Genomic DNA, 22,550 nt, shown 5'->3' on the forward strand with positions numbered 1-22,550 from the left:
ACATAGACCCCTCAGTAATTTATTGGATTCGCGCGTTTCTGACATCACGTGTTCAATTTGTAACCACTAATGACACTAACTCACGTTTAGCTCCAGTTGACTCCAGTGTCCCGCAAGGGTCCGTGCTCGGTCCTTTATTATTCCTAATTTATATTAATGACTTGCCCATTCACGTTTCCTCGAACATTTGTCTATTTGCGGATGAATGCGTCTTGTACGGTAAAATAACTATTTCTTCAGATATTCTAGTAATTCAGTAGGATCTCAATAACATAAATGAGTGGTGTCGTACGTGGAGCATGGAAATAAACATTAAAAAGTGTAAGACTATGAAGATTTCTCGTACTAACGTGATCTGCCCCACCTATACGCTAAATAACATCCCACTAGAATGCGTAACGTCATATCGATACTTGGGGGTTCACATTGCCAGCAATCTATCCTGGAAAACTCATATTGATCACATAACCTCTAAGGCCACTCGTACACTGGGATACTTTTGTCGGAAATTTCGTCGGACTTCGAACATGTCCTGTGGGCCTGCGCCTCTGCCGGTCCCCCTTTCACTCAAGAGGAAAAGATGAAGCTAATTAAGGCCCAGGATCAGACCTCTCAAATCCTGGCAGTCCAGAGGGCTTGCGAGAGGGCCGTCAGGTCTCACCTGATGGTCCCCGAGTGGGCCTAGCCAGGTGACGTGGAGCTTGCTTACGTCTACAGTGGACCGAATAAAGTTGTTTCTCTCTCTCTAGCACCATCATCGCTACAACTATTATTGTACACAGCTTACATTCGTCCACAGCTAGAGTACGCCTCATCAGTATGGGACCCTGGTCATGACACCCTCATACAGTCTCTAGAGGCAATACAGAATCGCTCAGCCCGTTTCATTCTCACCAACTACCAAAGAACTGCGAGTCTCACTAACATGAAAGCTCTCCTACACCTCCCGCTGTTATCAACCCGCAGAAAACTATCTCGCATATGTCTTTTTCATAAAATCTACTACCACAACGCATATTTACGTTCTATCTTTGTTCAACCCCCACCATACATTTCATCTCGCATTAACCACCGCCAAAAGGTAAACATTCCGCACTGCAACACCGTCGGCTTTTCATATTCATTTCTTCCCCAAACGAGCAAAGATTGGAATAACTTACCCGCATTACTTACAAGCATAACTGACACCAATAACTTTAAAACCACACTTCAAAGTTTCATGTTATAAATTAATGTTGCGGTTGCTTGTTCTGTGCAATAACTGCTCTTATGCCATAATATTAAGTTATGGCTTGTATTTTATGTATGTTCTTTTCTTTCTTTTTTTTTGTTACGGCATGTATTTTTGCCCCGCTTACAAGTTTCTATTTATCATTCTTATTATTTTGCATACCATGTTCTGCGATGTTTTTGCCATGTTGTTGCCTTCCTTCTTTATTTCTCCTTGTTCCTTTTGTTAATTATTGACTTCCACGTATTTAGCTTTGACGCTTTCTTCGAAAGTATTTTGCTTCTTTGTACTTATAATTTCTTTTCTATAATCAAGTATTGGTGATTTGCCTCTGAATTTACCTTGTCCCTCCCCTCTGCAATATACAACCGTACCTTGAGGGTATAATAAAAAAATTAATTAATTAATTAATTAATATAGTAAATTGTATCTGCTTACGCTTTCTGTTGTTCATTCATATATATGAAAGATGACACAGGGCGAAATGAGAGAACAGCGCTGCAGAATGAGAATTGTTGTCAAAATACAAGATGCACGTTGGTCTTGCACATTTTGCTGCTTCCAGACTCAAAGAACAAACAAAGCAAACCGAATCTCGGTCGCTTTCCTTCTGAATCAGTGTATATACCTCGTCTAAAACTCAACTCGTTTTTTTACGCCATGCTGCTCATCAAATGCGCTTTTCGTATTTCTTTCTGCAAACATTATCTTGGTTGATCTAATAAACTTTATCCCTATCCCTATGCCACAGCGTATCAAATTTTTACTTTATGTCTAATTTTATCGGTAAACTAATTGTTATGCACTGTTCTGCCCCTATAGAGACCTGCATCAAGCAAACGTCATATTGAGAGAGAACGCCCACGTAAGTGCAAACCTAAAATTTGTTGTTGCGTGATACAGATGCTGGAGCTTAAGCATTTCACCTTTTTCGGTAATTGGAACTAAAGCAACATGCACTAGGGTCATAACGGTCGAAGTTCATCAAAGTTTGCATTGAGAACTACAGAAAGTGGCAATTGTGTCACTGCGGCCATGAATAAACATGTAGTGCATATGCGGTCACTCAAGTTAGACTCAACGATATAGGACAGCTTCTGCTGCAAGCGAAATGAGAAAACGTAGGATGGCGAACTTCACGTGTTTCGGCAACTTTATTACCCGTCTGATAGCCTCCCTGGAATCATTGGCATTTTCGTGCGATGTCGTAGCAAGCACCTGAACGTTCATCCTTTCAGTCACTCCCCTTTCTTCCGTCATCAGCCCTTGTAGCCGTAGCCTAGACCATAGCCACCATATCCACCGTAGCCGCCGTAGCCACCATAGCCGCCGTAGCCACCGTAGCCGCCGTAGCCGCCGTAGCCTCCGTAGCCGCCGTAGCCTCCGTAGCCGCCGTAGCCGCCGTAACCCAAGCCATAGCCACCGTAACCCAAGCCGTAGCCGCCGTAGCCGCCGTAGCCGCCGTAGCCGAGACCACCCCCGTATCCGAGTCCGCCGTAGCCTCCGAGGTAGCCTGCACTTGCGAGGGCGAGGAGGGTAGCGAGGACAGCCTGCGAAAGAGAGATGATCAACACGAATAAACGCGGGGTAAGAAATTGCGGTACACCGATGACGAAGCACTCTTCTCGCGGGTCTTCTTGCTGTTGCAAACCCGAGTTTCAAGTATTCCTTGCAGCTACAAAATGCTTTCAAACAGAAGTTCACCTATTAAAAAGCGATACATTATCCAGCACCAATTTCATTTTGTAGTGCGTTTGCATGTACGAAGCCTGTAGTATTGCTGATGATTAATACAATGAACCAGAACAAGCAAACCGAAAAGAAGGGTTATTCGTGTTGGATTCCTTTCTCCAATGTGCACCCAGGGCATTCTAGGAAGTTTAGGTATACGACAAAATGGCAGAGCATATGATTTACTCGTAAACGCGGCATTTCGCCCAATATCTTTTACGACCTGTCTTTTTCAGGGGAGAGGGGGAGGGGGGGAGATTATAAAGCAATGCTTCATTGGTGTGTGCACCATTGTTTACTGTGCAAGCACTCAGTTTTCAGTTTAAAGACACTTTTTACTGAAACAACTAACGTATACGACAGGAACTCTATCTTCTTTATATACCGTTTTAATCCTGTGTTCTCATTCGCACCTACCACTTTTCGGCAAAGTTTAAGAGGAAGCTCTAGCTCGGGTGCTCCTATCTAAATACATGTAAAAGGAGAATTCGCTTTTCTCGACAACCACTGCACCAAATTTGACGAGGCTTGTTGCATTTAAAAGTAAAGCTTAAAATCTAGTAACTGTTGGCTTCGAGTGTTTTATTTAGGTAGTCAATTTTTTATTAAAGATAGGCAGAAATCGAAAGTTGTCGAAAAACGAAACAACTAAGTTCACAACTCTGTAACTCAGCAAAGAAAAATGATAGGACAATCCTGTGAATTGCATCTGATAGTAAACTGAAGCGGACAAAATTGATATGTTACACATGAATACAAAAATATTGAGTAATATGGAAATACAGGTTTTGCAGAACCCTTGCACACAACGTAACAAATTCACGTAAGATATAAATTCGCATATCGAATTTTTTCGCTTTAAATGGTCTTATGGATGCCGTTTAAAGAACAGTGATATCTGTTCGTGATGCGTCGCTAATAATTTATAAACTTCGTACGTCTATTTTTTTCGAACTTGCGAAACCTTAAAAATTATTGTAACAGAATCGAGGCCCTAAATCGATATTCCGTTTCAACAGTCACTACAATTTAACTTTCTCTCTCAAATGGAACAAATTTCATTAAACTAGGTCCAGGGGTTATCTCAGAAAAGCGTTATGTATTTCAATAGGTCGCTTAGGAGTTGAGCCGGAGCTAAAGCTTCCTCTTAACATACTGCCCGCTATTTTAAGTTCTTTATTCCCTGTGATTTCTAACCCGTTCACAGGCTACAAGTGCTTCTCGAATATACAGTTTAAGCGCGCGTAGTCCTGTGCTTGACTTCTTGAGATTAAGGGACAACGACATTTCGGAATTTTCTGGTCTGGATCAAACAAAAACATGGTCTTGTTACTCAAAAATAATTGACGATTTGTGAAACCTTAATTCTCTTAATTCTTAGTCACTCGCGAACTCTTAACGCTATCTGTCACTGTAGGACTGTTGGCGGCGGCGTGACCGGGAACGCAAAATTATTCCTCAAAATTGTGCCTATTCGCCCCCTGCCCCTCGTCTTTTCAAACAACAGCGATAAAATAGAATATCTGCGTAATACCTTCAGTTTGGATGCATTAATATACTGCCCGCGATTCTAAGTTTCTTACCTGTATTTTTTAACCCGTTCACGAGCTACAAGTGCTTCTCAAATATACAGTTTAAGTGCCCCTAGTCTTGTCCTGTTCTGAAGTCCTCCTCCCCGGCTTGCCACGCTAGTCAATGCTGCTCACTTACAATGGTCTTCATGGTGGGTGGAAGTTTGCGGTGGCTGCTGAGTAGGCTCAGTGAATCCTGTCTGCAGCGAATGCTCTCTTCCCCGCTGAATTGGTGCTTATATACTGTCGCCGTGGTCGAAGCCTTTGAATGTTATCTCCGTCCAACAGGGCTTGTCACACAACGACAGGGCATGTGGTACCAGCTGCGCACGCCGAGCGAGGATATCGCCCGACGAATGACAACTAGGTGAGATGGCTTACCGATACGCGGAAGTGGCGAAAGCGTTAAGGCGGACACTCGCGTGCTGCCGGTGCCTTTCTTTTTATGTGAGAAGACGCCCACACTAGGAAATGCAGTCAGCCACGTGAGCAGCTTGGCACCTGATAAAGCACCGACTGGTGGCAGTAGGTCATCGGGTATTGCGCGTGCACAGGATTACGGTAGGTGAAGCCGACCGGAGGGCCAGGCTAAGCGGTGTGGAAACAAACAGAGACCCAGACACCGAAAAGGTAGCGAGGGATTTACAGCGACGGGTTTCCTGAGAGTTGATATTTGCTGTGGAAGGAATAACGCATGCGAGAGTCGCCCAGCGCTCGGGCACACGAGCGCCAGGAGCATACGGACACGCTGCCTCAATTTGATTGTGCTTTCTTGCCTATCTGTTCTCCCCTGTTAGGCTTGGCGTGGCTTGGAGTGGCTTCGAGAGGCTTAGACTTTCAGCCATGAAACAAAAACAAAAACAATATTGCCACCAGTAAGTGGGGCTATAGTAGTCCAGGTGAAAGCAAATAAGGCAGGGCAACTGACCTGCAACAAGACAGTCCCTCACTTTAACATGAATTGGCCTCCATCGTGCAGCATTTGACTGCAATGTCCGGCATGGTTCTTGTAATTAACCCTTGGCCCTCAGCTATCAGCTGCTGTGGAGCGCCTGACCAAGACTGTAGTCAGACCTGCCACGTAGCAGAGAGGGTTAAGGGTCTCAGGATACGGACATGCCGCAGCTGGAAACTGAACCTGACCATATTCTCGACTGAAGCTAGCTTATCAGGTTTATTATTTTTTATGCATTATAAGACATTGCATGGGATATGATTGGTCTTCGTAAAATTCGGTGAATTGGTGAGGCGCATACAATGCTGAATAATGGCCACGTATTCTGATACCGAGGTATTCAAGATAAGAGAGTATGCGGGAATGGATTTCTGATTCATGATGACACAGCGGTCAGCATTGATCAATTCTACAGCAATAATGAAAGGGTATCAGTCAACGTAAAGAAGTGAAATAGGAGATATAGACAAAACTTATTAGAAGCCGATGATCCAACGTCCCGTCATGATGATGAAAAAATAAAACATTTCTATGATTATGGTGAATTAGGAATGACAACGGCACAAACTCAGTATGCGGTATTCATGGAAGCATTCAATGTGAAAGGGGGGGGGGGGGGCGGGTTGAGGAAAAGGCAGTAGGCAACTACGGCGTCGACTCTAGCAATATTGTCACGTGGTAGTGACGTTAAAGAACACAGTAGCAATACTGTGAAAGACAAAACTAGCTTTTATTGGGCCAACCTTTGCCCACAAAGACAGGCTACACTTAAAGCACAACAATAGCGGCGAACACAGTCGGCGATCGTCGAAAATCTGATCAGCGGGTAAAGCGCGTCGGCTTTTATAGAGCAGTCGTCGAATGTTCCAGACTAATCGTTGGGACCCGCGTGCCTTCCACAAAGTTGTACACCATTCGCGTCACGCGGTCAAATTAGATAACACAAGGTTCGGCGACAACAGGCAGCGGATAGAAGCATCGATAACTTTCCAGAAACTTCGGATACATGCAGGCGCGTCCCACGCTGTGCGATTACATTTGTTAGGCGGCGAAACGTAGTTGCCCGATAAAGATAAGTACACGTGTCAATACCCCCCTCTTAAAAAGCATCGACCCGATGCTGCAAACAAACGAAGGTAATAAACAAAAGCACTCGTAGCAAAGAAAAGAACAAAATGACGAAGTTCGTCAGCGTCCGTAAAAGGGTTTAAGGCGCACCACGTGGACCACTTCAGATCGTGCGCGGCGCCGCTGTGAATGCGAAATGCCGTCTGGCACGACCTCATAGTCCAGAGCGCCAATACGTCGGATGACCTTGTAGGGTCCGAAATAGCGTCGGAGTAGTTTCTCACTGAGTCCTCGTCGGCGTATCGGGGTCCAAACCCAAACACGGTCGCCGGGCTGGTACTCAACAAAGCGTCGTCGGAGGTTGTAGTGTCGGCTGTCGGTCCTCTGTTGGTTCTTGATCCGTAGGCGGGCGAGCTGTCGGGCTTCTTCGGCTCGCTGGAGATAGCTAGCGACGTCAACATTCTCTTCGTCAGTGACGTGGGGCAGCATGGCGTCGAGCGTCGTCGTCGGGTTCCTGCCGTAAACCAGCTTAAACGGCGTGATCTGTGTTGTTTCTTGCACCGCCGTGTTGTAAGCGAATGTTACGTACGGCAGGACGGCATCCCAGGTCTTGTGTTCGACGTCGACGTACATCGCTAGCATGTCGGCGAGGGTCTTATTCAGCCGCTCCGTAAGACCATTCGTCTGCGGGTGGTAGGCCGTGGTTCTCCTGTGCCTTGTCTGACTGTATTTCAGAATGGCTTGGGTGAGCTCCGCTGTAAAGGCCGTTCCTCTGTCGGTGATGAGGACTTCTGGGGCGCCATGTCGAAGCAGGATGTTTTCGACAAAGAATTTCGCCACTTCGGCTGCGCTACCTTTCGGCAGTGCTTTAGTTTCAGCGAAGCGGGTGAGGTAGTCTGTCGCCACGACGATCCACTTATTTCCGGTTGTTGACGTCGGAAAGGGTCCCAGCAAGTCCATCCCGATCTGCTGGAATGGTCGGCAAGGAGGCTCGATTGGCTGTAGTAATCCGGCTGGCCTTGTCGGCGGTGTCTTGCGTCGCTGACAGTCTCGGCATGTTCTGACATAACGGGCGACGTCGGCGGTCAGGCGCGGCCAATAATACTTTTCTTGTATCCTCGATAGTGTCCGGGAAAAACCGAGGTGTCCAGCGGTCGGATCGTCATGTAGGGCGTGCAATACTTCTGGACGAAGTCCTGACGGGACAACAAGAAGGTAGTTGGCGCGGACTGGTGAAAAGTTCTTCTTCACGAGGAGATTGTTTTGAAGCGTGAAGGAAGATAATCCGCGCTTAAATGCCCTGGGGACAACGTCGGTGTGCCCTTCCAAATATTCCACCAGGCCTTTTAGCTCCGGGTCTGCCCGTTGCTGTTCAGCGAAGTCTTCCGCGCTTATCATACCAAGGAAGGCGTCATCTTCGTCATCTTGCGGCGGCGGGTCAATGGGGGCGCGTGATAGGCAATCGGCATCGGAGTGTTTTCGTCCTGACTTGTAGGTTACAGTGATGTCGTATTCTTGTAGTCTGAGGCTCCACCGTGCCAGTCGTCCTGAAGGATCCTTTATACTCGCTAGCCAACACAACGCGTGATGGTCACTGACGACTTTGAATGGCCTGCCATAAAGATAAGGGCGAAATTTAGCTGTAGCCCAAACGATGGCGAGGCATTCCTTTTCGGTTGTAGAATAGTTGCCTTCCGCTTTTGACAGCGACCGGCTAGCGTAAGCTATCACCTGTTCGACTCCGTTTCTCCTCTGGACTAGAACGGCACCGAGGCCTAGGCTACTGGCGTCAGTATGGATTTCTGTATCGGCGTACTCGTCGAAGTGCGCAAGTACCGGCGGCGACTGCATGCGTCGTTTGAGTTCTTCAAATGCGTCGGCCTGCGGCGTTTCCCACTTGAACTCAACATCACATTTAGTTAGACGTGTCAACGGCTCGGCGATGCGTGAAAAGTCCTTGACAAAGCGCCTGTAGTAGGCACACATGCCAAGGAATCTACGCACTGCCTTCTTGTCGGTGGGCTGCGGGAACTTTGCGATGGCAGCTGTTTTCTGGGGGTCGGGGCGTACTCCGGATTTACTGATGACGTGGCCTAGGAACAGAAGCTCGTCGTAAGCGAAGCGGCATTTTTCTGGCTTCAGAGTGAGCCCTGATGACTTGATGGCCTCTAGTACTGTGGCAAGCCGCCTAAGGTGATCGTCGAAATTTCCGGCGAATACAACGACGTCATCCAAGTAAACGAGACAGGTCTGCCATTTCAATCCCGCTAAAACCGTGTCCATCACGCGCTGGAACGTTGCAGGCGCCGAGCACAGTCCAAATGGCATAACCTTGAACTCGTAGAGGCCGTCTGGGGTGATGAAGGCGGTCTTTTCGCGATCTCTTTCGTCGACTTCTATTTGCCAATAGCCAGACTTGAGGTCCATCGAGGAGAAGTACTTAGCGTTGCAGAGCCGATCCAATGCGTCGTCTATCCGTGGAAGGGGGTATACGTCCTTCTTCGTGATCTTGTTCAGACGACGATAATCGACGCAGAAACGTAGGGTTCCGTCCTTTTTCTTCACCAGGACAACAGGGGATGCCCATGGGCTTTTCGACGGCTGGATGATGTCGTCGCGCAGCATTTCGTCGACTTGTTCTCTTATAGCTTCGCGTTCTCGCGGCGAAACTCGGTAAGGGCTTTGGCGGAGTGGTCGAGCGTACTCCTCGGTGATTATGCGATGCTTGGCGACTGGTGTTTGTCGAATCCTCGATGTCGTCGAAAAGCAGCTTTTGTATCGTCGGAGCAGACTTCTGAGCTGCTGTTGCTTAATCACTGGGAGACTTGGATTAATGTCGTAGTCTGGTTCGGGAACCATGGTCGTCGGGGTAGATGCGGCGGAATCCGAGAGGACAAACGCATTACTTGTTTCCAGAATTTCCTCGATGTACGCGATCGTCGTGCCCTTGTTGAGGTGCTTGAACTCCTGGCTGAAGTTTGTCAGCAACACTTCAGTTTTCCCTCCATGCAGTCGAGCGATCCCTCTTGCGACGCAAATTTCACGGTCTAGCAGTAGACGTTGGTCGCCTTCGATGACGCCTTCTACGTCAGCGGGTATTTCGGTGCCGACCGAAATAACAATGCCGGAGCGGGGCGGGATGCTCACTTGGTCTTCGAGCACATTCAAGGCGTGGTGACTACGAGGGCTCTCCGGCGGTATCGCTTTATCTTCCGACAGCGTTATTGACTTCGACTTCAGGTTGATGATTGCGCCGTGTTGGTCCAGGAAGTCCATACCGAGAATGACGTCTCGTGAACACTGTTGGAGGATAACGAAGGTGACAGGGTAAGTCCGGTCGTGAATGGTAATTCTTGCCGTACACATTCCTGTCGGCGTTATGAGGTGTCCTCCGGCGGTACGAACTTGAGGGCCTTCCCAGGTAGTCTTAACTTTCTTCAACTGGGCGGCGATGTGTCCACTCATGACGGAGTAATCAGCCCCTGTGTCGACTAAGGCGGTGACTGCGTGGCCGTCGAGAAGCACGTCGAGGTCGGTGGCTCTTTGTCTTGCATTACAGTTCGGTCTTGGCGTCGGATAACGACTGCGTCGCGTTGACTTGTGGCTGGTATGTGACGTAGTCAGGTCGGCTTTCGTCGTCGCATTCTTTCCTTCCAGACTTCGTCGGGACGGCGGCGTGTCGTTATGTCGTCGAGGTAGTTTCTTCGGCGTCTTCGTCGGCGGCGGAGGATCTTCGACAGTTCGACGGACAGCAACCGCACCTCCATCGGTTGCTGCTTTTAGTTTTCCGGATATGGGCTCGCTGACCGGCCCCGAGCTGGGCCAGTGTATGTTCGGCGCTGCGGCGGCAGGTAGCGGCCTGGTGATGGCGAACGCGACGGTCGTTGAGAGCTCCATTGAGTAGCGGCGAGGTAGTCGGCGATGTCACGTGGGCGCTCTCCAAGCTGTGGACGCGGCGCGTTAACGGCGAAACCTCGCAGTCCCATCTCTCGGTATGGGCATCGTCGGTAGACGTGACCTGCCTCTCCGCAGTGGTAGCAGAGCGGGCGGTGGTCAGGAGCGCGCCAAACGTCAGTCTTCCTCGGGTAGCTGCGCTGGGCGACGGGTGGGCGTGCTGGCGGCGGCGGTGGTGGTCGACGGAATTGCGGCGTTACGGGGCCCTGGCGCGGTAGTGGAAAGGGACCTTGACGGCGGGCGACGGCGGCGTAGCTCATCGCTTGCGGCTGAGGCTGCGGTGGTTCTGGTTGCACCTCAGGAACTCCAAGCGATCGGTGCACCTCTTCCTTTACGATGTCGGCGATCGAAGCCACTTGAGGCTGCGACGAAGGCAAGACCTTGCGCAGTTCTTCGCGCACAATGGCCCTGATGGTCTCGCGCAGATCGTCCGTGGCCAGTGATTGAATTCCTGCGTAGGGGGTAGAGCTTGTACGGCGGTTGAATTGCCGGTTCCGCATTTCGAGTGTCTTCTCGATGTTCGTCGCCTCACGAAGAAACTCTTCGACGGTCTTCGGTGGGCTTCTTACCATCCCGGCGAAAAGTTCCTCCTTCACACCACGCATGAGTAGGCGAACTTTCTTTTCCTCGGCCATATCCGGGTCGGCGTGGCGGAACAGACGGGTCATTTCTTCCGTAAAGATGGCAGTTGTCTCATTAGGTAGCTGCACCCGGGATTCTAATAGCGCTTGGGCTCGTTCTCGGCGTACGACGTTTGCGAATGTCTGCAGGAAGCCGCTTCGGAACAGGTCCCAGGTCGTCAAGGTGGCTTCGCGGTTCTCGAACCACGTCCTGGCAGCGTCTTCCAATGCGAAGAAGACATATCGCAGTTTGTCGTCATTGTTCCAGCTATTAAACGTAGCGACCCTCTCATATGTTTCCAGCCAGCTTTCCGGGTCCTCAAATGTGGAACCGCGGAACGTCGGTGGTTCCCTGGGCTGCTGCAGCACGATGGGGGACGCTGGGGCTGCCATTGGGGTTGCTTTGGCCACAATCTTCTTGGTCTTCTCAAGTAGAAGTCCGTGCTCCGGGGGTAGCTGTTGAAGACGGCGGCTTGCTCGATGGTCCGGGACTACGTTGGTGTCCTTTTTGCAGTCCGGGCTTGGATCACGACTTGTCGGGGGCGTCCGGTACATGAACAAAAAGCACCTCCACCAGATGTCACGTGGTAGTGACGTTAAAGAACACAGTAGCAATACTGTGAAAGACAAAACTAGCTTTTATTGGGCCAACCTTTGCCCACAAAGACAGGCTACACTTAAAGCACAACAATAGCGGCGAACACAGTCGGCGATCGTCGAAAATCTGATCAGCGGGTAAAGCGCGGCGGCTTTTATAGAGCAGTCGTCGATGTTCCAGACTAATCGTTGGGACCCGCGTGCCTTCCACAAAGTTGTACACCATTCGCGTCACGCGGTCAAATTAGATAACACAAGGTTCGGCGACAACAGGCAGCGGATAGAAGCATCGATAACTTTCCAGAAACTTCGGATACATGCAGGCGCGTCCCACGCTGTGCGATTACATTTGTTAGGCGGCGAAACGTAGTTGCCCGATAAAGATAAGTACACGTGTCAATATATAGAATTAATAGAGCAGGTAGATTGGTAGAATTCGGGAACAGAAATTGACTCCAAACAATAAATACCTTCTTCTGGACTCGCAATAGCAACAAGTTGATCGTAAAAAGCGCTGGCAGGAAATAACGAAATCAAATAGGCTTCATATTCTCTTCCGATCCCAGCATAGTGCAGGATGTAGAAATGTTTGGGAGGGTAAAGAGCAGTGATCACAGGTTAGTGAGGTCAACGATAGCTCTAGGTTTGAAGATAGAAAGAGCAGCATTAGCCAAGCGGAAACAGGCCACTTTGGAAGCAGTCAGGGAAAAGCAGATGAATTAGGTATACTGCTCACGAATAAGTATATGGCTTAAGAATAGGAAGATGACGGTAACAGAAATATAATGAATGACACGTACTGTAAATAAAATAATTTCAGAATGCGCTATGCACTATAGCAAAAAAGCTAGGCATGCTATATTAACTTATCAATGGACTTAATAAAGAAACAACAAAGCATGAAAGTGTGCAACTTAAGAGATCGGATATAGTTCATTGTATTGTCAAAGCTGATAAATAATAGAAAGTAAGTGACATTCGAAATTATAACGTGGCATGGGAGAAGGCAAAATGTATGTAGTGGAAGATAAGCAGGGTAATGTCATCAGCAATTTCGATGATATAGTAAAAGCAGCACAATAATTCTGTACTGACCTGTACAATTCCCAGAGCAGCCACGCAACCTTTATTGGAAATAGTGACAGACAGGATACAGATGTTCCATGGGCAATTGTCAAGGATGTCAGAAGGGCATTGTAAGAGATGTCTTGAGGAAAAGCGGAAGGTGAAGATGAAATCACAATAGATTTAGTCTTTTATACTCAATGCCTTAAGTCTTCAAGTGCACCTGAGAGCTGGACGAATGCCAATATTATATTAATGCATAAGAAGGAAGGCTCCATAGAATTGAAGAAATATAGGTCCATTAGCTTGTATTGTATAAAATATTCAACAAGGCAATTTCCAAGAGAATCAGGGCAACACTTCAATCAATCCAAATAACAGGCCAGTTTCAGGAAGGGACATTCTACAGTGAAACACATTCATGTCATTAATCAGGTAATTGGGGAAATTTGCGGTGTATAAGAAACTTATCTATGTGACTTTTGTAAATTATGAAAAGCCATTTGATTCAATAGTGATACCAGAAGTCATGGAGGCAGTGCGTAATCAAGAAGTACAGGAAGCATACCTGAATAGCTTGGCAAATATCTACAAGGACTCCACAGCTGCCCGATTCTCCACAAGGAACGCAGAAAAATGCCGATCAAGGAAGGGTTCACGAAAGGAGACAAAATTTCTCCAATGCTATTCATTCCATGCTTAGAAGTATTCAAGCGATTAGACTGGGAAGAATTAGGAGGATCAACGGCGAATATCTCAACAACCTTCGGTTTGCAACTAAAATAGTCCTTTTCAGCAGAGCTGGTAACAAATTGCAACAAATGATTGATGACCTTAGCCGAGAAGGCGTAAGAGCAGAGAGAGAGAGATAGCGGGGGGATAAAAGTAAGGCGGGAATGTTAAAGGGACACTAAAGGGAAAAATTATTTCTTCTACATCAGTAAATTACCTCTCTAGTACACCAAAAACACACTCTTACTACGATAAGACGCTTGGTAAGCCAGAAAACGCGCAAGAACGAAAGACGGGTGGCGACGCTTCCTTGAACTTCCCGCACCTGGTCGCTTTGACGTCATGGATTCTGATGGAATCTTCTAGGGCCTACTTAATTTGAATACATTGTGTTCTAAAGCAACCAAATATTAAACATGGCAAGTTTCTGGAACCTTTACTCAGCCAACGCGGCCCAAATGCAAAAACATACTTTGGAATCCCTGACGTCACACCGACGTAGCGGTGTTGGGGTTTAGGCGCGAAATTCAAATACTCGATACTTCGACCTTCCTTTTCTCATCTATTAATCAAACAATTATTTTGAAATGACTGCCTGCAGTGTTCTCAAATAATGCTTTATTAGTCTACACTGATTTGTTGTTTCGCTTTAGTGTCCCTTTAACTAGTCAAGAGTGCGGTTGGCTGCCCTACGCTGGGGGAAGGGAGAAGGGGAATAGAAAGGAGGGAGAAAGAGGGGGTTGAGAGACGTGCATGGACCGCTCTACAGAGATACAGGGGCTCGCACAAGCCAGACATTCTCAGAAAGCACAAAAGTGCCTTCACTGTCTTCTGAACCGACGATCGGTGGGGATGTTATAGTATTGTGTGTTGGCTCATAAGACGATCTAGTTTCTTGAATGAGTTGGACGTAGATTATCTTTGTGCTTCAGTTTGAGGAATGTCGCGCAATAGGTGGTCAGTGTTCTCCCCGCTGCCGCAGACAACACAAGCAGGACTGTCAGCCATTCCAATAACTGCTGAAAAAACTTTCGTGAAGCCACCTCCCAACCAGGCTTGAAGGTTAATGTGCCGACGACAAAGGTAATGTACAGTAGCCTCGCAAGAGAACAAGAATTCTTAACTGGAAGTCATTCTTTAGAATCTTTGAAAAGGTACGTCTATCTAGGCCACTTAAATGAGACCGTGAACACGATAAAGAAATCCAAAACAGGACAAAAATAAATTGGATTGCATACGGCAGGCGTTAACAGTTTATGAACGGCAGCTTGCCGTTATGCTTGAAAGAAATGTGTACAATCATTGCATTCTACGAGCACTAACTTATAGGGCAGAAACTTAGACGTTAGCAAAGAAGCTTCAGAAGAATATTATTACGATATCATGGAATGATGCTCAAGAGACGAGCCGCCGCGAGAACGACGAAGAAGTTATTCGGTGCCCTTGGCACGAGCGAGTGTCAGCCTGGCTGCCTGGCTCCAGTGTAAATAGCGTGTAAATAGCATCTTTCGTCTGTGTCTTTCCGCACGTAACATTTCTGGTGGAGGTCAGCGATCCCCGTCCACACCACGGAACTCCGAAGTGGTCGGTACACCGAACTTGTCACCATGCCTCCCGGTGACGAGCCCGCCTCTGCAATGGCTTCGGCTTGTCCGACGGCTCCAATCGTCACGGTTGCCCCACACCGTGACCCAGGTGTGTTCTCTGGCCTGGAGGGACAGGATGTCGACGACTGGATCAAGCTGTATGAACACGCCAGTGCTAATAACAGGTGGGACCCAACGATTATGCTCGCCAATGTCATCTTTTATCTCGGCGGCACCCCACGCGTGTGGCACCAAACGCATGATGATGAAATAACCAGTTGGGACAGTTTCAAAGAAAAGCTACAGAAACTGTTCGGCGACCCCATTGGGCGCAAGGCTGCCGCGAGAAAGGCTCTTGCGTCTCGTGTTCAGTCGTCTACAGAGCCATACGTTTCCTACATCCTCGACGTCTTGGCTCTATGTCGTAAAGCTGCGATAATATGTCCGAAGCAGATAAAGTGGCACATGTGCTAAAAGGCATCGCCGACGACGCTTTCAATTTGCTTGTTTTCGGCAACGTCTCGACTATAGACGTCATTATAAAAAAATGCCGTCTCACACCGCATTGCGCGGCTACCCAATACTGCTGCTACGTCGACATGTCAGGGTCGACCGCGTCAGACCACCACCTGCGAGGACGTCACCCGTATTGTTCGCCGCGAACTCGAGGCCGCCTGTTCGCCAGCCTTCTCCACGACGCCTGCCGATCCGCCCGCAACCACCATTGCGATGATTCAGGTTGTCGTCAGACAGGAATTTGAAAACATGGGTCTGAACACCGTGTGTTCCACGTCTCGACCCAGCGTTCCCCAGTTATCTAGCGGTCCCCCTCGTCCCCGGCAGTCCTTTTCTGCCACATCTCGCCGCAACCCATCCGAATGGCGTACCCATGATGACAGGCCGATCTGCTTCCACTGCTGTCGCATCGGCCACGTCGCCCGTCACTGCCGAAACCGATGGCCACCACCTCCTCAGACTTACGCCGCCACTTATTCCCGCACCTTTGGACCTCCTGTACCCTATGCCACCCGCCATGAACCCACTACCGCAGATGCCCCTGCTCCGAACCTTCGCTACAGCCGCTCGCCCTCACCTCGACGCCACCAGTCTCGTTCGCCCCAACCTCGCCGCTTCTCTTCGCCGCCTATCACCTCCCGAACCCAGCCGGAAAACTAGGCACTCCAGCTTCTGGAGGTGAAGCTGCGTTGTCGACCCTGCCCTCAAATCCTCTGCTCACGTTACCTACTAACCGAAACCTTCTTGACGTTGACGTTGATGGCTATCGTGTCACGGCACTCATCGATACAGGAGCACATCTTTCTATTATGAGTGCTGTCTTCCGGCGACGACTGAACAAGTTCCTCACCCCAGCGTCGGCACGCGTCGTCCGCGTTGCGGATGGCGGTACTGTGCCTATCATCGGCATGTGTACGGCACGTGTCAGCATCGCCGGCCGCCGCACTCCTGTCCTCTTCACCGTAATTGCTCATTGCCCCCACGACCTCATTCTCGGCCTCGATTTTCTCTCCGCCCATTCTGCCCTTATTGACTGCTCTTCCAATACCATTCGCCTTGAGTTGCCAATGCTCGCAGAACCTTCTGACGCACCCCACTGCCGCTTACGCTCCACCGGCTTTCTTCGCCTGCCGCCAAAGTCCATAGCCTACATTGAACTGTTGTCTTTCCCACTAGTTCCTGATGGCGAGTACCTCGTCCCTCCTCTGCCCGACATCCCAATACAGTATGATGACGTCACCGTGCCTCACAGTATACTTACAATTACTGCGAACCACACTCGCATGCCTGTCTGTAACTTTGGATTGGCAAAGCAAATTCTACCGCAAGGTATTTGCCTTGCCACCATTGATTGTGTCAGCGACCAATACGTGGCAGCGTTATCGCCCGATGGTTCTCGCGAGCTTAGCATGCCCCTCGCGCCAGCCTCGGGCGTCGATCCCAACATAAAAAAACTGGTTGCGACGGACCTGTCCTCTACGCAGGCTCAAGACCTTTGCGAAGTATTATCGTCCTACCGCGATATTTCCGCCTTCGACGATCGCCCTTTAGGCCAGACGCTCGCGGTCAAGCATCGGATTCTTACTGGCGATGCTGCGCCTATTCACCGACGACCGTATCGAGTTTCTGTGTCGGAACGCCGAGTAATTCAAGATGAAGTGAACAAAATGCTCGATAAAAACAACATCATAGAGCCTTCATCGAGTCCCTGGGCGTCACCTGTGGTGTTGGTTAAGAAGAAGGACGGCACGTGGCGCTTCTGTGTAGACTACCGTCATCTGAACAGCATTACAAATAAGGACGTCTACCCGCTCCCACGTATAGACGACGCCCTTGACTGCCTGCACGGTTCCAGCTATTTCTCGTCTATTGATCTTCGTTCGGCATATTGGCAGATTGCTGTTGACGATATGGACAGAGAAAAAACCGCGTTCATCACACCTGATGGCCTATACCAATTTAAAGTAATGCCGTTTGGATTATGCAACGCCCCTGCCACCTTTGAGCGTATGATGGACTCCTTGCTCCAAGGTTTCAAATGGTCCACATGCCTCTGCTACCTCGACGACGTCATCGTCTTCTCGCCAACGTTCGACACTCACCTTGAGCGTCTCACAACTATACTTGATGTATTTCGAAAGGCGAAGCTGCAACTTAACTCGTCCGAATGTCGTTTTGGCCACCGACAAATTACTCTTCTGGGCCATCTCGTTGACGCTTCCGGAGTACAGCCTGATCCAGACAAAACTCGCGCTGTCCGAGAGTTTCCGGTTCCGAAGACAGCCGCAGACGTTCGACGTTTTGTAGGGCTGTGCTCGTACTTTCGTCGTTTTGTTCGAGATTTTGTGACAATTGCTAGGCCCCTAACTAATCTTTTCAAGAAAGGCGTAGAATTCTCGTGGGGTACTGCAGAAGCCGCCGCCTTCTCTCGTCTCGTCACTCTTCTAACCTCACCAGCCATTCTCGCCCACTTCGACCCTGATGCCCCTACAGAATTACGTACAGATTCCAGCGGTCATGGCGTAGGTGCCGTCTTAGCCCAGCGTCAGCGTGGCAAGGATCGCGTTATTGCTTATGCGAGCGGCCTCCTAGCACCATCGGAGCGCAACTATTCCATTACGGAACGCGAATGCCTTGCTGTTGTCTGGGTGGTTGCGAAGTTCCGTCCTTACCTTTACGGTTGCCCTTTTTCCGTAGTCACTGACCATCATGCTCTCTGCTGGCTCTCATCGCTAAAAGATCCTACTGGCCGGCTTGGTCGATGGGCTTTGAGGCTACAGGAATTTTCATATTCCGTGGTGTACAAGTCTGGCCGCCTGCACCAAGACGCTGACAGTTTGTCGCGTTACCCTGTTGACGACTCTGACTCCTCCAATATTTCGAGTGCTTCTTGCGTATTCTCTGTATCCCAGCTGCTTCATTTCGCCGACGAGCAACGCCGTGACGCCTACATCAGAGCACTCATCGACCGTTTTGAACGCTCTCCGGCCGATGCTGCTCTACGCCTCTTTGTCCTCCGCGACGGTACTCTGTACCGTCGTAACCTTCATCCGGACGGCTCTGAGTTCCTGCTTGTAATACCTAAACACCTCCGCTCCACCGTTCTAGAAGAGCTTCACGATGCACCAACGGCAGGACACCTCGGCGTATCTCGAACCTATGACCGTGTACGTCGCCGTTTTTTCTGGCCGGGCCTTGCCCGTTCCGTACGACGTTACGTCGCCGCTTGTGAACTTTGCCAACGACGCAAGAAGCCTTCCCAGCTCCCCGCTGGTTACCTGCAGCCGCTCGACATCCCTGCCGAGCCCTTCCGGCTTGGACCTTCTCGGCCCATTTCCGGAATCCACATCAGGAAACAAGTGGGTTGCAGTCGCGGCGGACTACGCGACCCGCTACGCCGTAACCCGTGCTCTTCCGACCAGTTGCGCAACTGATGTTGCGGACTTCCTGCTCCATGATATCATTTTGATGCATGGTGCTCCGCGTCAATTGCTTACAGACCACGGCCGCACCTTTTTGGCCAAAGTCATTGACGACATCATGCGTGCCTGTTCAATACAGCATAAATTGACTACCTCCTACCACCCTCAAACGAACGGCCTCACTGGGCGTTTGAACCGCACCCTTACAGACATGCTATCCAAATACGTTTCAGACGACCACCGTGACTGGGACCTGGCTCTACCTTACATTACCTTTGCATACAACTCTTCCCGTCTCGAAACTGCTGGCTTTTCCCCGTTTTACCTATTGTATGGCCGCGAACTGACGCTATCACTGGACACTGTGCTTCCTTCCGCCACAGCTTCAACTAGCGATTATGCCCGTGATGCAAAGGCCCATGCTGACCATGCTCGCCAACTTGCGCGTGCTCGTCTACAAGTGTCTCAAGACAAGCAGAAACAACGCTACGACCTCCGTCACCGTGATGTTCATTTTGTGCCCGGCGCATTCGTGTTGCTTTGGTCACCATCGCGTAAAGTCGGCCTTTGTGAAAAACTGCTTTCCTGTTTCACAGGCCAATATCGCGTGATACGCAAAGTGACCGATGTCACCTATGAAATCGCTCTAGCCACGCCCACCACGTCCTCCGCTGTGACAACCAGTGACGTTGTCCACGTTGCCCGACTCAAGCCCTACAACTCTCCATGCACCTTGGATATTTAACAGCACCGTGACGGTGCTTTTGCCGCCGGGGGGTAATATTACGATGTCATGGAGCGATGCTCAAGAGATGAGCCGCCGCGAAAACGACGAAGTTATTCAGTGCCCTTGGCACGAGCGAGTGTCAGCCTGGCTGCCTGGCTCCAGTGTAAATAGCGTGTAAATAGCATCTTTCGTCTGTGTCTTTCCACACGTAATATAAAGACCGCGCAACGAGCGATGGAACTAAAAATTTAAGGCTTAATGTTAAGGACAACGTTGTGAATTAAAGAGCAAAAGGTGGTAGACGATATTCTAGTTGACATGACAAAATAAATGGATCTGGGCAGACCACACAATGCGTACAGGGATAACCGGTCCTGATGGTTTCTTACAGTTACAGAATGGTTGGCAAGAGAAGGGTAGCGCTTTGAGGACCGCAGGTGGTGTGATAAAATTCGGACACCTGCAGGCCTAAGACGAAGTCATCTGGCGCAAAATAGAGGTAACTGGAGATCTCTGAGAGAGGCCTTCGTCCTGCAGTGGACATAATAGGCTTATTATGAGGATGATCTACCCTGTTGTTATTGGGTGGGCTTACTTAAGCCTCAAAATGAGAAAGCAGTTAATTTTTTTCTTTCTCTGTTCCTTTGTTGTTTCTAGTAACAGTTAAGTGGCCTTTGCTTTCTGCATCTCTCCTATTGTTTACTGCAACAAAATGAGAGTTAAATTCCCGATTGTCGTGGCCTTTGAAAACATCTAGTAATCGTACGCATTGCGATAAATCTGTCGAATAGTACAAACACGCTGACAATCTTTTAGATTCGAACTATTAGCATGCGCACCTGCTTTTCGCTGTTAGATGGATCACGCGTTCTGCTTGCTCCGACGCCCTTCGTACTAAATAAAGATGTAAGAACTCCCGGACATTTCAAATGTGCAATAGTAGTAGTAGTGTAAGACTTTTATTCAGCCCAAAATTACAGGCCGAGCATATCGACCGCCTAGGTGGCCAGTCGACGCTGTTCTTCACCTTCAGCGCCAAGCCAGTCGAGCCAGACGGTGATGGAAAGCGAAGGGGGAGGATAGGAACTTGATTGCTGAGCAGGCGGACAGTAGAATAGGCGATGGGATAGGTCTGCATAAGTAGAGGGGCAGTTGGGACAGGAGGGGTCGGAGCGATAGCGATAGAGAAAGAGGCGGGAAGGGGTAACCAGTGCATTCATTTGGATGTGCCTCAGAAGGCGAGCCTCCGGCACAGTCAGTGATGGATGAGGGAGAGGGTAGAGGCGCTTGTCGAGACAGAGCTGGAGGTAAACTTCCTTGATAGTACGGCGCAGGGAGAGTCCGCCAGAATCCTCCGAGGGCCTGGACCAGGGGATCAACGGTGCCCGGTTAAAAACGTCACGGGCGAGCTGATGGGCCAGGTAATTGCCGTCAATCCCCGAATGCCCAGGGAACCAACGGAGGAAAACGGTGGAAGGTTGCAGTGCGAAGACCGCTCGTTCGGACTCCTGTTGGAGTGAATGGGGTAGGGTGCGGTTCTGTATGTGGTGAATGGCGGCTTGGGAGTCGGTGTATATCGTGTACTCTGGGAGCGAGGGAAGGGAGGGAAATGATTGTAGGGCATGTACGATGGCAAGGACCTCGAAAGAGAGTGCATCCGGAGGGTGTAGGTAGGGCCCACTCGTGTGAGTTTCAGGTGCTGGGAGGTGGAGATGGTAGATAGCGTAGCCGCAGGAACCTCGAGGAGCTAAGAAAGAGGCATCCGTGTAGGCTACTCCCTGGGTAGTAAAGAGGGGGGAATGATGCTGCGCGGCCGCGTGACGACGGCCGGCATGCAGGACAGGGGACATATTGGACGGGAAGGGGAGGATGCGAAGCTTGGGAGCCGGGGTAGATTTTGGAGAGGTAAATGTGGAAACGGGAATGGAAGAGATACCCGCCTGGACCAGTAACCACTGACCCTGACGGGTAAGAGAAAGCCGGGAAAGCTGGGAGTCACGGTGGAGAGAGAGAAGAGAACGAAGAGGGTGAAAGAGGCCTGTGGCAAAGAGCTTTGCAGTAGAGGTGGTGATAGGGAGGTTGAGAGCTGCCTTGTAGAGGCCAACAAGGGTGGTCTCGAGGGCGTTAAGCTGAGTGAGGGTGAAGGAAACGTAAGGTACAAAGTACAGGAACTTGTTGAGGGCGAGCGCATGGGCAACTCGGCACGCATGAGCCTCGTGGAGGCCCGAGCGCCGAGTGACCACGCGCCGCAGGAGGTTAGTTACCGAGTGACAAGTCCTGACAGCGTGGTGGAGGGCTTGCACATTCTAGGCTGCATGCAACGGGAAGCCAAGAACTTTGCATTGGGGGACAATAGGAATGGGAGAGCCGGAAAGATGGAGGGATATTAGGGCGTTGTGGGAGCGCTGGTATGAGGAGTAGTTAAGAAGGAGAAGCTCGGATTTCTCCGGAGCAGGAGGCAAGCCAGCAGTGGAAAGAAAGGAATTGATGAGATCGAGGCCACGTTGCAGGGTGTCCTGTACGTGACCGGGAGAGCCAGATGAACACCAGAGGGTGATGTCGTCGGCATAAAAGATGTGGTGGAGGTCAGGAATTTGTGCTAGTTGGGAGGTGAGAGGGGTCATAGCAAGATTAAAAAGGGTAGGAGAGAGAACAGCACCTTGAGGAGTGCCGCGGGTGAGCGGGGGGGGGGGGGGGGGTCGGACAGATGTCGGTGACCACTCGGAAGCGAGCCACTCGGTTAGAAAGAAAGGAGCGGAGATAAGAGTACATGCG

At 49.7% G+C, this 22,550-nt stretch overlaps 1 protein-coding gene across 1 annotated transcript; it reads right to left on the reverse strand.

The window, feature by feature from the left end:
• Positions 1-2,366: 2,366 nt before the first annotated feature.
• On the reverse strand, positions 2,367-4,865 carry LOC126547861 (uncharacterized). The gene is made up of 2 exons (XM_055063541.1): positions 4,673-4,865; positions 2,367-2,781 (listed from the first exon to the last, which is right to left on the reverse strand). Exons 1-2 carry the CDS (start codon positions 4,682-4,684, stop codon positions 2,491-2,493), a joined length of 303 nt encoding a protein of 100 aa, XP_054919516.1. The 5' UTR covers positions 4,685-4,865; the 3' UTR covers positions 2,367-2,490.
• Positions 4,866-22,550: the final 17,685 nt, after the last annotated feature.

This window comes from Dermacentor andersoni, chromosome 1, assembly GCF_023375885.2.
Source record: "Dermacentor andersoni chromosome 1, qqDerAnde1_hic_scaffold, whole genome shotgun sequence".
Lineage (NCBI taxonomy): Eukaryota > Metazoa > Arthropoda > Arachnida > Ixodida > Ixodidae > Dermacentor > Dermacentor andersoni.